Source organism: Mustela erminea, chromosome 18 (assembly GCF_009829155.1).
Source record: "Mustela erminea isolate mMusErm1 chromosome 18, mMusErm1.Pri, whole genome shotgun sequence".
NCBI classification, from domain to species: domain Eukaryota; kingdom Metazoa; phylum Chordata; class Mammalia; order Carnivora; family Mustelidae; genus Mustela; species Mustela erminea.
The window spans coordinates 22,342,844-22,355,844 of NC_045631.1; the positions used below are offsets into that span (position 1 = coordinate 22,342,844).

General features: G+C 47.4%; 1 protein-coding gene across 2 annotated transcripts in view; it reads right to left on the bottom strand.

The window, feature by feature from the left end:
* Window positions 1–10,726, bottom strand: part of MYO1D (myosin ID) — a 341,727-nt gene extending 331,001 nt beyond the window's left edge. Inside the window, exon 1 of one of the 2 annotated variants that reach the window (XM_032319642.1) lies at window positions 10,317–10,726. In XM_032319642.1, coding sequence (XP_032175533.1) covers window positions 10,317–10,411 — 95 coding nt within the window. In that variant the 5' untranslated portion in view covers window positions 10,412–10,726. The remainder of the gene's footprint in view (window positions 1–10,316) is intronic. The other variant, XM_032319643.1, reaches the window with a different exon arrangement.
* Between the last annotated feature and the right edge of the window lie 2,275 nt (window positions 10,727–13,001).

Consider the following 13,001-nt stretch of genomic DNA (forward strand, 5'->3'; position numbering starts at 1 on the left):
ATACAGTGAGAAACTCTTTGTAGTTGTATGTACTGACTTATACTCTACAGTCCTGTTATTTTGATGGTGTTTTTTTGCTTTTTTGTTTTTTTTTTTGTAAGGGTTTCTCAGTTATAAGGAACATAGGCCAGGATGGCAGAATCTGGCTAACTCTACCTCATTATCGAGGACTAGTCTCACAATGAATTTAAAATGACCTAGATGTCCATAAAAGCCAAAACTAAAACATTGAGCAATGTTAGGGTTATCCAAAATTAAATGTAAGCTTCTTTAAAAATAGAGTTTAACTTTTCTTTTAATTGACTATCAAATTTTTCTTGACTTTATATTGAACACAAAGCTGCGGTGTGAGATAGAGCCATTCGCCATCACCCTGACCCCGCTACAGCTGATCCTCTATTGTACAAGTGACTCAAAGCAGACTTTGTGGTCGGAGGGGGAAAAAAATTGTTTGAGTTTCTCTTGGTGTTTGCTTCATTGTTTTAGATGAAGCCATTTTTTGACTAATTCATTTGCTTCTAGCGCTGATGTGACCCTTGTGTATATAAGTGATGTTCTCCCCCGTCAACCGCCCTCCCAACCACATCTCAGTAATACGGCCATGGGAGATTTATGGAGGAGAGGAATGGAAGCAAAGTTGTGTTTGTTCCTCAGTATATTTTTCCATCTACTCCAGGAGTTTTGTTTTTATAACTATGAATTGGCCTGTGTCTTTTCCGGAAAAACCTATGTTCAGTAAGCAGTAAACAACCATTTTATTAAAGCAAAATAGCTTTACTAGAGTCAATCTCATTAAAGTGAAATTCACTTCTATACTGTAAATAGTATAGAAATATAGTATATACTATAGTATAGCATTGTATAGTATAGTACAGTATAGTATAGTGTACTTCTATATGGAAATGAAGGAGGTCTCGTTCAGACGTCACAGTGACCAGTCCCACAAGAATAGTTGCGCTTGGAATATAAATTGGGATATTTCCAGGGGTGAGGCTAGACAATAGGAGATTGGAAGGTGAGCAGAATACCGAGGAACTAGATGACACTCTTGAATCCCTTCTCCATCAACTGAAGTCAATTATCAGAGCCCTTTACTTTAAAATGGTCTACTGTCCACAAAAGTAGACTGTTCTAATTCACCAAAACAGCCATGATTAGGTTCCCAGGCTGGTTCACGAATGTCTCTTTAACCCACGATGGAATGACCAATAGTATTTACCACGCAGTCTGGGGGACTGAGTCTTGGAGGTTCTGTCATTAGACACAAGATAAAGGGGAAAAAAAATCCATTTCCTCTTCTAGGCCCAAAGATGAGCCACAGATAAATCTTTTCATGGAGCAAAGGTTTTCTCGGACACCCACTTCCACCATCAGAGCCTGCCTCCCAAGAATGAACTGAGCTCACACTATATCCCGCCCATCCCTTCCCCCCACCCCCACTGATCTCAGTTCTCTGTCCCAGATCTGCCCTATCCCTGAACAGTTAAGTGCTGCAAAATATTTTCTCAGAAATGAAATTCTCCGTCCCCCTACCTGATCTCGAGGCATGAGAAAGAAAGATTTGAGCAAACTGACACCAAGGTAAGCAAATTCTTATCAACTTAACTCAATCTCCAGTTGGGAGAATTTGGGGGCAGCCTAAGACAGGAATGAAAAAAAGTTCAGGCAATGGGTGGGGGGATATTCTGAGTGATGGAAGCTGGCTAGTCACAGGGCCAGCTCACTCGTGCTGAGCATGGGTGGTGAGAGAGAAAAAAGGGAGGCCAGTCCAGTGGAGGGCATCAGCAGCAAGGCCCGTGCAAAGGGTTGTTTCCCAGATGCCATTCCTCTACTTCCAACAAGGGTCTGCTTGCGTTCTACCCCTTCCACAGAGCATGTCCTCCCTACTCCCAATCCCATTTTCTTGATTTCTGAATTCTCTCCAAGCTCTAGCACCTAACATGTGAGTGCTCAATTATACTGTCACCACTATTCTCTTTTTAAATATTTTATTTATTGGGGCACCTGGGTGGCTCAGTGGATTAAAGCCTCTGCCTTCAGCTCAGGTCATGATCTCAAGGTCCTGGGATCGAGTCCCACATTGGGCCGAGCAGAGAGCCTGCTTTCCCCTCTCTGTCTGCCTCTCTGCCTACTTGCGATCTCTCTCTCTGTCTAATAAATAAAATCTTTTAATAAATTAAATAAATAAATATTTTCTTTATTTATTTGTCAGACAGAGAGAGGGAGAGAGCACAAGCAGGGGGAGCAGCAGGCAGAGGGAGAGGGAGAACCAGGCTCCCCACCGAAAAGGGAGCCCAGATGTGGGGCTCGATCCCAGGATCCTGGGATCATGACCTGAGCTGAAGACAGACACTTAACCCACTGAGCCACCCAGGTGTCCCAACAGTATTCCCTTTTTAAAATATGTGGTTTGTTGATTCCTTCTCTCTAGGAAGCCCTTAAAACAACAGCTTGTCTGCACTATCCATTTTTGGCTCAATCACATTCTACCTTACATTGATGCAACTACTAAGGTATCTTTTCCTCCCAATTCAGCTACCCACCGAAGAGTGACTTTTTAAAAAGTAACCCTCACCAAAGTTGAGAGGCAACATGGAGGGTTTGGGGGGTAGGAAAAGAATAAATGAAACAAGACGGGATCAGGAGGGAGACAAACCCTAAGAGACTCTTAATCTCACAAAACAAACTGAGGGTTGCCGGGAGGGGGGGGGAGAGGGGTCGGGAGAGGGTGGTTGGGTCATGGACATTGGGGAGGGTATGTGCTATGGTGAGTGCTGGGAAGTGTGTAAACCTGGCGATTCACAGACCTGTACCCCCTGGGACAAATAAAAATTAATTAAATTAATTAAAAATTAAAAAAAAAAGTAACCCTCACCAATGTACCCACTATAGTGATAAGCGCACAGCAAGAACTGAAGCAGCTGCGAGCTTTAAAGCCACGAGGTTATACTAAAAGTATATAAGGTCTATAATGCTAAGCAAAGTAAGTAGTCTGTCAGAGAAAGGCAAATACCTATGATCACACTCATATGCGGAATTGAAGAAAGAAACAAAACAAAGGGGAAAAAACAAAGAGAAAAATTAAAAAAAAAAAAAAAGACTCTTAACTACAGAGAGCTGATGGTTACCAGAGGGGAGGAGAGTGGGGAGGCGAGGGAAGCAGGTGATGGGGATGAAGGAAGGCACCTGCCACGGGCGCCGGGGCTTGTACGGAAGTGCTGAATCCCCGCACTGCACAGCTGCACCTAATCATCACACTGTGTTAACCAGCTGAAATTAAAATAAAAACTTAAAATATATACATGCACACACAGAGAATCTATAATTAATTAAGGAAATGAGTTACAGATTTTTTTTTTTTAAAGACTCTACTTAAAGTTCAGCCCCCAGCTATGGTACCTGCGGATGTCGGGCACCAACGTCCCCAACTTTTGTGAAAGCGCGGAACAGTAGACATGAAGAATAACATACTCTGGAATACTTAGAACTGATTTCCCTTTTCCAAAAAGTTTATGGCTTTCAGAAACCCAACAGTGTACACCTGGAGGGAGCAGGATCTTGGGTACATTTAGAGTGACGGTGACGGAGGGAACCGGGGATAGCAAGAGCACTTGGTCCACCAGCCCGGATTGAGAGGGGACTGAGGGGAGAGAGACAGGGGACCCTTACTGAGGATCTACTTCCCAAAGACTGGAGTTGGGTACCATCTTCGTGCTTTACAGGGGCTATAATCCAAGCTTCCCAATAACATCATCTGTGCAGATGAAGAAACGGAGGCTCAGGGAGGCTAAGTAGCTTGTCCAAGGCCATGTGGGTAGTAGTAAGTGGACAGAGACAGGATCAAGTTCCAGATCTGTTTATCTCCAGTGCTCTTGCCTCTCCACGAGGTAACCCCAAGCTCATCTGGAATATTTTGCCCCCCAAATATAACCGAAACAAATGGATCTTAGTGAGGAAGAAAGAGGTGAAAATAGCAAGCTGTGGAAATACAGCTTGCTATTTTCACCTCATTATGAGGTCAGGGCAGGGAGATGAGGTCATGGGGGAAGGATTCAGGAAGACAGTTAACTGCAGTAGAGAAGGAATTGTGTGCCAAGCACTGACCAGGCACTTTTTACACATCATGTGATTTCATCCTAATAACCCTAAAAAGCAGTCATTTTACATGTAAGGAAACTGAAATTTAGGGATGTTAACCCCAAGTCATAATGCTAAAAAAAGTGAAAGGGAAGCTGAGATTTGAACTTGGTCAGTTGGGTCTCAAAGCCCCTGTGCTCTTTCCACTGCGCCTAGTGCCCCGAACAAGCAATGCTCTCCCAGTTCTTCTTCCCATAAATGCCCAAAACTAAAGTTTGGGTAACACTGTTCTATTAAGAGATTTAACCAGAAATTACATAGCAGTTGAACTGAAAAGAGCCTGCTTCCCATCGTCTTGACCAAGGAATTTAATAGACAAAAAGACAAGAGGCTTAGAATATACATTTTTAAATCCTGTGACCTTCTGAACCTATGTATGAACACAGCTGACATTCTTAAACGCCATGTCACTGAGGCTCATCAACAGGTTATCTACCCAATGGGGCTGGAGCCATGGTTGACAGCAAATTTCCCCACCAGATGGACCCAGCCAGTGGCTGGGCAATGGCTCAACCCAGTCTCAACGGCCACCCAGCAATGGATGACAGAGAATCATCATAAAACGGGACCAGTCTTTGGGATAGGATTCTTTTCACTGAGCTGACTCAGACGCAGGTGGGAAGGTCAACCAACAGATCTCCCAGTGCCAACAACTCACAGGTGGACCGCTAAACGGATTTTTATCTACACCAGGTTCGCCATCTTCTATCCCCACATTAAGCAGAAAAATCAAATCTTATCTCTTTCTGTAGAAGGACAGCCCTTCAAAAACTGCAATGAATCGCACCAGTAGCAGCTTTCTGAGGGCCCGATTCCACCCACATCTGGCTCTACTTGGGAGCTAAATTCAGCAGAAGTCTCCAGGGTCAACAAATGACCCTGAATAAAAATAGTCTTGGAAATCTGTCACAGAGAAGGAAAGGAAGCAAGACGGCGGAGTGATTCACTCCAAATGGCAGCTCCAAAACCCAAGTTCTCATTTCTGTCCCAATACGAAGCCAATGTGCAAAACAGGCACGGAGCAAGCTGTCCTTTTCCGAAGGCCTCTAAAAGTGGCTGCCAAAGAATTTCACATGGAAGCCAGAAAGATTTAGTGGGCCATTCACCTCTCCTACAAATCTAACTGCAGCTCCTTCTAACTAGAACTCTGAACCAACTGCAGAGTTACCCTTGCTCTAAGACCACCCAGAGTACCAAAGGTTTTGCCCCTGGCAGGAAAGAGGGGACCCTTTGTCTTACCGAATTTTCCAAATGACCGAGCAGTCACAGAGAAAGAGTACAGAGGTGGTGTGGTGCGGGCGAGTGTGTGCGTGTCTGTACGCACATGTGTACATAATTCCCTAACTCATCCCCCCCAACAAGTAAGCTGTATTAAAATAACTATAGGGCACCTGGGTGGCTCAGTTAAGCGGCTGCCCTCAGCTCAGGTTGGGATTCCAGGATCCCAGAGTCCTGGGATGGAGCCCCACTCTGGGCTCCCTGCTCAACGGGGAGCCTGCTTCTCCCTCTCCCTGCTGCTCCCCTTGCTTGTGTTCTCTTGCTCTCTCCCTGTCAAATGAATAAATAAAATTTTAAAAAATAACTACAATATTAAGTTAAGAATTCCACTGGTTGAAGAACAATTAGCCAGTATTTGACTGCTTATTGAACATGTTTAAAACTGTATTGAACACAGAGGTGCCCAGCATGACAGGAAACACAAGGGGACCTGAGATGGGTCTGCTTCACTGCCACCCACTTACACTGTCCCCTCCCAAAGCCCTGTCTCTAATTTGGCATTCACAATTTATACTCTTTTTCTTAAACCTGCCCCCTCCAAACAGTAATGAGTTTTCAGGCTCACAGAACCTCGGCTGGACCCACTTCAGGATGACTCTGTCTTTAAGGAGCTCACTGCTGGGGGGAAGGCAGGCATGCAGGTAATATCGACATAACCTGATACATTCTCTCCAACAGTTGGGACCACGTGTCCAGGTGTCCTGGGTAGAGTAGAATGAACCCTGACTTGGAGGACTGGGAAAGGCTTCGAAGAACTCGTCTCAAAAGATGAGTAAGATTGACGGGCAAAGTACGTGAGAAGGGAGGGAGGAACATATTCGTGGGAGCAAGAACAACTGAGGCCCACTGGCCTCAGCTGGGGATAATTTGCCCCCCTCCACAGGGGACATCTGGCAGTATCTGGAAACATTTTCAGCTGTCATAAATGGAAGGAAAGTGGTACTATTGGCATCAGGTGGGTAGAGACCAGGGATGCTGGTAAACATCCTTCGCACAGGACAGCCCCCCCCCCCCCAAATAAAGAACTATCCAAGGCCAAGTGTAAAAAGCGCTGCAGTTGAGAAGCCCTGGTCTAAGCAAAGGTATAACAGACACACTGTGTTCGGTTAAAAGGAGGAAGTTGCCTGTAGTTTTGGCAAACGGTGTTTCAAATGACTGCTTTTTATGGAAGAGAAAAACCAGTAAGGAAAGAGGGAAGGAAAAGTTAGATTTCCAAGGAGCCAAGATACGAGGCTGAGCAGATGCCTTATTCTCAGAAGGGGAGCCATCACCAACAAAGTTAGGAAACTGGACCCTGGAAGCCTTGGTGTATTTCATCGCCCTGGGAAGTGAAAAGCACATCTGTCTGCAATGCGGTCCTCGGCCCGGCCCCGCCCTGAGCAGCAGCCTGCTTTCTCCTTTTTGCACACAGGACTAAGCAGGGACTGAGAGGGCACTGGGAGGACCAGTTGTTCCATGTAGCTCGCTCTCCTGAGAGAGGGTGCAAAGCTGCTGCTAAAGCCGGAAGAACTCAAGTACAAGAATGGCCCAGCAAAGGGTTCCAGGTCCCAAAAGGAAGTGGCTGCAAAGAAAGCAGAATATGGTGAGGATACTGTGGCTGGTGGTGCAAGTGGTCATCAGGGTTCTTGGCAGGAACCAGGCCTGACCATGAAGGCAGGAGGTGTCCTGTGTAGGAATCTTACTCCTGGGCACAGACCCTTGAAAAATGCAGCGAGGAGCTCACCACCACCACCAAAACCACCACCAAAACCTCCACCTCCACCAAAAAGGAAAAAGAAAGAAATAGAACACCTCTCCCCTGGGCAAAGGACTTCTAGGAGAGAAAGCAAGCAGCCTTCAAAATACCAGCATTTTTTCCTGTCAGGGTAAGAAACAGAAGTTGAAACTCCTTCACAGATATACTAACTCACACTAATCCATATCATTCTTTAAATCTGGCCTCATCCAGACTCACAGCACAAGCACACACACACCCCTACAACAATTTTTGAAAATAATAACAGTATGAGAAAAGTTACATCAATTGTGGATGTCTAAAAATCAATTGTTAGCTCCAAGAGGGGAAAAGGAGGTCAGCATAGTAGCAAAGTAAAAAGATAATTCTAAATGAATGTCATAAAAGCTTAGAAGTAACTTTTTTCCTTTCTTCTTGCTCTACGGAAAGTGTTGTCACAAGGAATGTGTTATGTGCCCAGTGTTATGCTGGTGGCTGCTATCAGGAAAATTACAATCGGGTCTGGATGACACAGACCCCTGAAACCAGTGTCACCTTCAGTACCTTATGTCACCGACCAGAAATGAAGAGCGCTGAGCAGAAGAGGGGTTGAGGGTGCGGTATGGGTTGAGGTGCAGAAGGCAGGACCTTCCTGACGGAAGTGAGAAGGAGCCACAGTCTGGGGAAGCCACGAATGATCGGGCTCATGCATACACATCCACTGAAAGATGAAACATGCAGATTTTGCCCATATACAACCATAAATTACACTGCGTATGGCCCAACCACCCAGGAGATGAAAACACTTCAACATCAAGAGCACTGGGACCTGCACTGTTTCTTGTCACCTTTTGCAAAGTGAAACAAATGTTTCAAGGGTCACAACAGCATGAGCCCAGAAGCTCATACAGCTAAACACTAGAACAGTCTGGAGGGATAACAGGGGGAAAGGAAATCCAAACTATCAGAGAGAGAGAGGATTGCTTTCCCCCTGGGTAATCAGGATTTACAATGGAAGAGGAGGGCAAGGGTACGGCTACCGGGAACCGACTACTCCCAGCTTGTAAGTAAACCCTGAACAGTGACCAAAGCTGTGCACTGAGAACTGCAGCCAGTGCTCAGGGTTGTCAAGGATACACACGGATGAGACATGTATAGATACCTGCACATGTCTGCACGGCCAGGATCTTGACTGACTTGGTGACTGGGTGTAAAGGCAGCCCTAGAAACCTGGGCATTAGCTAATGATTGGCTTAATTGGCTAAGAGTTGGTGATTCCACCCACAAGTCCCCAACACCAACTCCTTTCTCTCCAGACAACTTAGCATGTTCACTACCACCCAAACAGAATCAGCTTTCATGCCTCCACTCCTCTGTTCATGCCACTGCATCCACCTGGAATGTTCTCCACCTAGACAAACCCTACTCATCCTTTGCAAGTCATCTGAACCTCTCTCCTTCTCTGTGCTGTGTTTTTGAACCAGCCTAAAGTAACTACCTCTCCCTCTCCTGAGCTCCAGAACAATTAGTGTGTACAATTTGTTGGCAAAGAATCACCTAAGCTCTACCAAGCTTAACTCTTCTATTGTTGTCTTGATTTATTATTTAAATCAAGAGGAATTTCCACCTTTCTCCCGTCTTTATTGGTATTGTCATCTCTTTGAGAGATAAGGATACATCTTACAGTTCTTGGGATCCTCCCACCTTACCTCCTGAAGTAACTTGCACAATGTAGAACTAAATTGCAAGGTTAAGTTAGGCTCACTTTAATAATGTTTAAGATTCAGATGTCACACCGAGAGAATTTGGAAGCAGTAATACGTAAAATCAGAAAAAGTAAGTGCTGAAAAATCGTAATGATCCTCACTATTTTACAAATTAAGAAACCCAGACACAGAGACTGGTTCAAGGTCAGCTTGTAATAGAAAGGTGTAGAACTCAGACCTGTGCTCCATACTCTGGGACACAGCAAAGCCTGGAGAAGAGCAGAAGAAGATCCTACAGGGTCTGCAATCCCCAAAATTAAAAGCTTTCTTTAATTTCTTAAGTTAAAATGAACAGGGGCAATTATTACTGAGAAGTGGGGTTAGTTAAGCATTCAAACCTAAATTGTGATCTTCACTTTATAAACTTATGGAGGGAGATTTAGCTATAAACCTTACAAGAAACAGGGCTAGAACTTCCAGAAACCACCGCCCACCCCTGTCCTCCAAAGTCAGTTATGTTGAAACTCCATTTACTGTAATGTTTAACAACAACAACAACAAAAAAGTCAAAACTACTTTAAAGTTCTGTTTACATATTACTCTATCAGGAGAGAAATAATCACATGTAGTAGAGTTTCTAAAATAAATTCGCCTTGGAAGCCCATTTCAGGGCGTTGAGTTGTGACTACATTTTCAAGGATGTCAGGAACACAAGGGCTCCATCCATAACTCCTTGAAAAAAACCGAAAGCATGAATGCCTTGTCAAATTCAGACAGTTTATCTTGGCACTGGCAAGCAGAGCAGTCTCTTCGATGTCTGGAAACGTGTCTAATTACGTTTAGAGAGTAACTAAAAAATAGCCAGTGTCCCGGAACAGACAGCTCAGGGACCACTACTGCATAGCATCCTGAGTGACATGATGGAACTACGCCAGGAAAAAGAAAAAAAAAAAAAAAAAGGAGGAGAAAAAGAAAACCAAGTGTGAAACCGGGATGAGACCCGAATCTCTCTACAAAACAACCCTCCCGTCTTCCCAGGGCCTTTGTGGCCGCCACAACTCTCCCTAAAGTTTGCGTTTTCCTTTACTTTTGTTTCCATGAGGTCACCCGGCCCGCCCACATCACTTACCTGGGGCAGCGAGCTAGCAGGCCCTGCCCCAAGCGCTGCCTCCGGCCCGCACACCCCTCGCACCCCTCCCCCCTACCCCCCGCGTCCGGACTGCACCCAGGCCACCCGTCTCTCGAGGGCGCAGCCCTGGGGCTCGGCACGCCCCTCACCCCCCTAGACAGCCGCACTCCCGGGCGTCCTCCTTGGGGAAGGCGCAACCACGGAGCTCGGCGGGCCACCGGACACCCCCGTCCGGACGCACCCCATCCCTCCAGTTTGGCCCCTGACACCTCCAATCCCGCCGCACCGCAAGGGCGCCCCTTCTCCGCAAAGCGCAGGCTCCCGCCGCGAAGCACGGCCGCTCCGCCCTCACCTGAGCCGGAGGTTGGCCATGAACTCGGGCATGGAGACGGTGTCCATCAGAACGAAGTCCGCCTTGCCGAACTCCAGGCTCTCCTGCTCCGCCATGGCGCCAGCGTACGGGCTCAGGTGGGCGCAGACGGGCTCAGGTGGGCGCGATCGGGCAGCAGGGGCCGGCGGGTGGCGCGCGGCGAGCTCGGGCGGGGCCGGGGCGGGGCCGCGGCGCGGGGCGCTGGGCCGCGGGGGAGGCGGTGCCCGGCGCCGGTCGGCGGGTCTGGGCCGGACGGAGGCCGCCCCGCTGCTCCTCGGCGCGCTCTCGGCCGGCGCGGCGCACCCAACAGTTTCCGCTTCTCCCGCCGCAGCTGCCGGGAGCAGTGGGGGTCGGGACTCTGAGACGGAGACGGCGGCGGCTGGTCCCGCCTCTGGCCTTGCTCTGGCCCCGGCCCCGCCCCGGCCCCTCCCCGGCCCGGCTCCGCCCCGCCCCTCCCCGCCCCGCCCCTCCCCGCCCCGCCTACTGAGCCGCCGCCGCGGCAAGCAGCCGCCTCCTCACCTGGGCGGCGCGCACGCGCGGGGCGGGCGGCGGTGGCGCGCGCCGGCCCCAGCCAGGTCGGCGGGGCGCAGCGCCCCCTGGGGACGGGCGCTGGGATCTCAGGGAGGCGGTGCCGAGGAGTGCGGACGTAGGAGAGTGGGTGGAATCAGGTTTCCTGAATTGCGTGCTCCGCGGTGTTTGATGGCTGCGAGCTGAGTTACCGAAGTAGCTCGCGGAGCTTTTTGCGGGGACAATTCCTTAGGATTCTACCACCTTGCCGCGAAGCCCACTCCTGCTCCTCTGCTCACGTCCTTTCCATCCTCGAAATGACGGTTCATTCACAGAATGAGAGTAGTAATAGCCAACACTTGGGGGACACTTAAAATGCCCAGAGCTTTTCTAAGCGCCTTAGGGAATTCCAGTAACTCGCCACACCGCTAGGAAGTGGGGAAGCTGCAGTTTCATCTAGGTCACTCGACTTAGAAGCCGCACGGCAGAATGCTTTCCTTCCTCAGTGTTCCCTGGTCCACCTTTCTGTTGCTCATCTGAGCACGTTGCCTTATGTTACTAAGAAGTTTTTAATATATGTCTGTTCCACCTCCCTAGGATTATTGTAGGCTTCTTGAGCATGGGGCCATGGCCTAAATTGCTTCATATCCCCGTTGGCACTCACCAAGCAACTATCATGCTGCCTTGCACATGTAGATACGAAATCTGCTCTGGTTCAGTGGAGAGAGATGAGTTCTAAGTGGTCTCCAACTTACGACTTCGACTACATTTTCCCGATGAAAATATATTATAAATTACTTTCTAAGGCAGCTGCACCTCTTCAGCTGTGTGTTTCCATTAAGACCATCTTCTAGGAAATCTAGAGGCTCCCAAGGGCCTGGCTGGGCTCCAGCTCTATGGCTGAATTTGAGATGAGTAAACCCGGCGGAAGGACCCTGCTCAAGGCTTGCTTCAGCTGCCAACAACCCACACTAGCCAAGAGAGAGGGGAGGGCAGCTTGATCACCTCTGGAGGGAACACCTCTGCCATAAGAAAGCCATCCCCAGGGGCACCTGGGTGGCTCAGTGGGTTGAGCCTCTGCCTTCCGTTCCGGTCATGATCTCAGGGTTCTGGGATAGAGCCTTGCATCGGGCTCTCTGCTCCGCGGGGAGCCTGCTTTCCCCTCTCTCTCTGCCTGCCTCTCTGCCTACTTGTGATCTCTCTCGCTCTCTGTCAAATTAATTAATTAATTAATTAAAAAAAAAAAAAGAAAGAAAGAAAGAAAGAAAGCCATCCCCAACCCCGGCACAGGGAGAGCTGGCTTGCAGTCTACCATGAGCAGCCTTCTTCTTCAGAAGACACCTCTCTGGATCTCAGTGTCCTCATTTTGAAGTAAGACCCCTAGGATAGCACTTTCCAAGGTAGGACTGTCTTTTGCTTAGGTCATTATGGGGGCTGGTCAGTAATTGCATAATATGGTACATTCCTAAAATGTTTGTTTTGGTGTGTTGTAAAGTAAGTAGAACTGAATTTCAAAAATAAAAGGAAGAAATCGTAAATTTTGTGCCAATTGAAGCGACCAGGGACTCCACTCAATGACCCATTGGAAATGGATGCATGTGTATTCTCTGAGCCCTGGGGTTGTTAGAGCAAAAGTCATTCGACAGTGGGTAGGATCTACAATGGGATGTAGCTGGGATTTTTCAAATGGCCGAAGCAAAGGAACTCTTGTTTTTTATCAATATCTTGGATAGGAGCCGGATGTATACCTATACACAACATATGCAAAGGACATTTTAAAAATTTATAAGCCCAAATTAATATAAAATCTAGGATGAGACCAATGAGGCTCTTTTGAAGAATCCATATCTGTCGGTTGGGGATCACCATTCCCTTAAATCAGCTTCGGGATTCCAATTTACTTTTGAACACTGTTTTGGTTGTACAGTATCAAGAAAATTCTGATTTACGTGGCTATGTAGAATGTGTTACTTGTAGAGTTTGACACCTCGCCTTTTTAAAGGCCAGAGCACAACTATAATCTTATCAATCAATGACACATTTACAAGAAGTTCTGATATATGCAGAGATGACAGGCGAGACAAAACACTACAATCTTCATTCAAACAAGGTCATATAGAGAAGGATAGCTCACTATTACTCTCCTTCATGATAACAGTT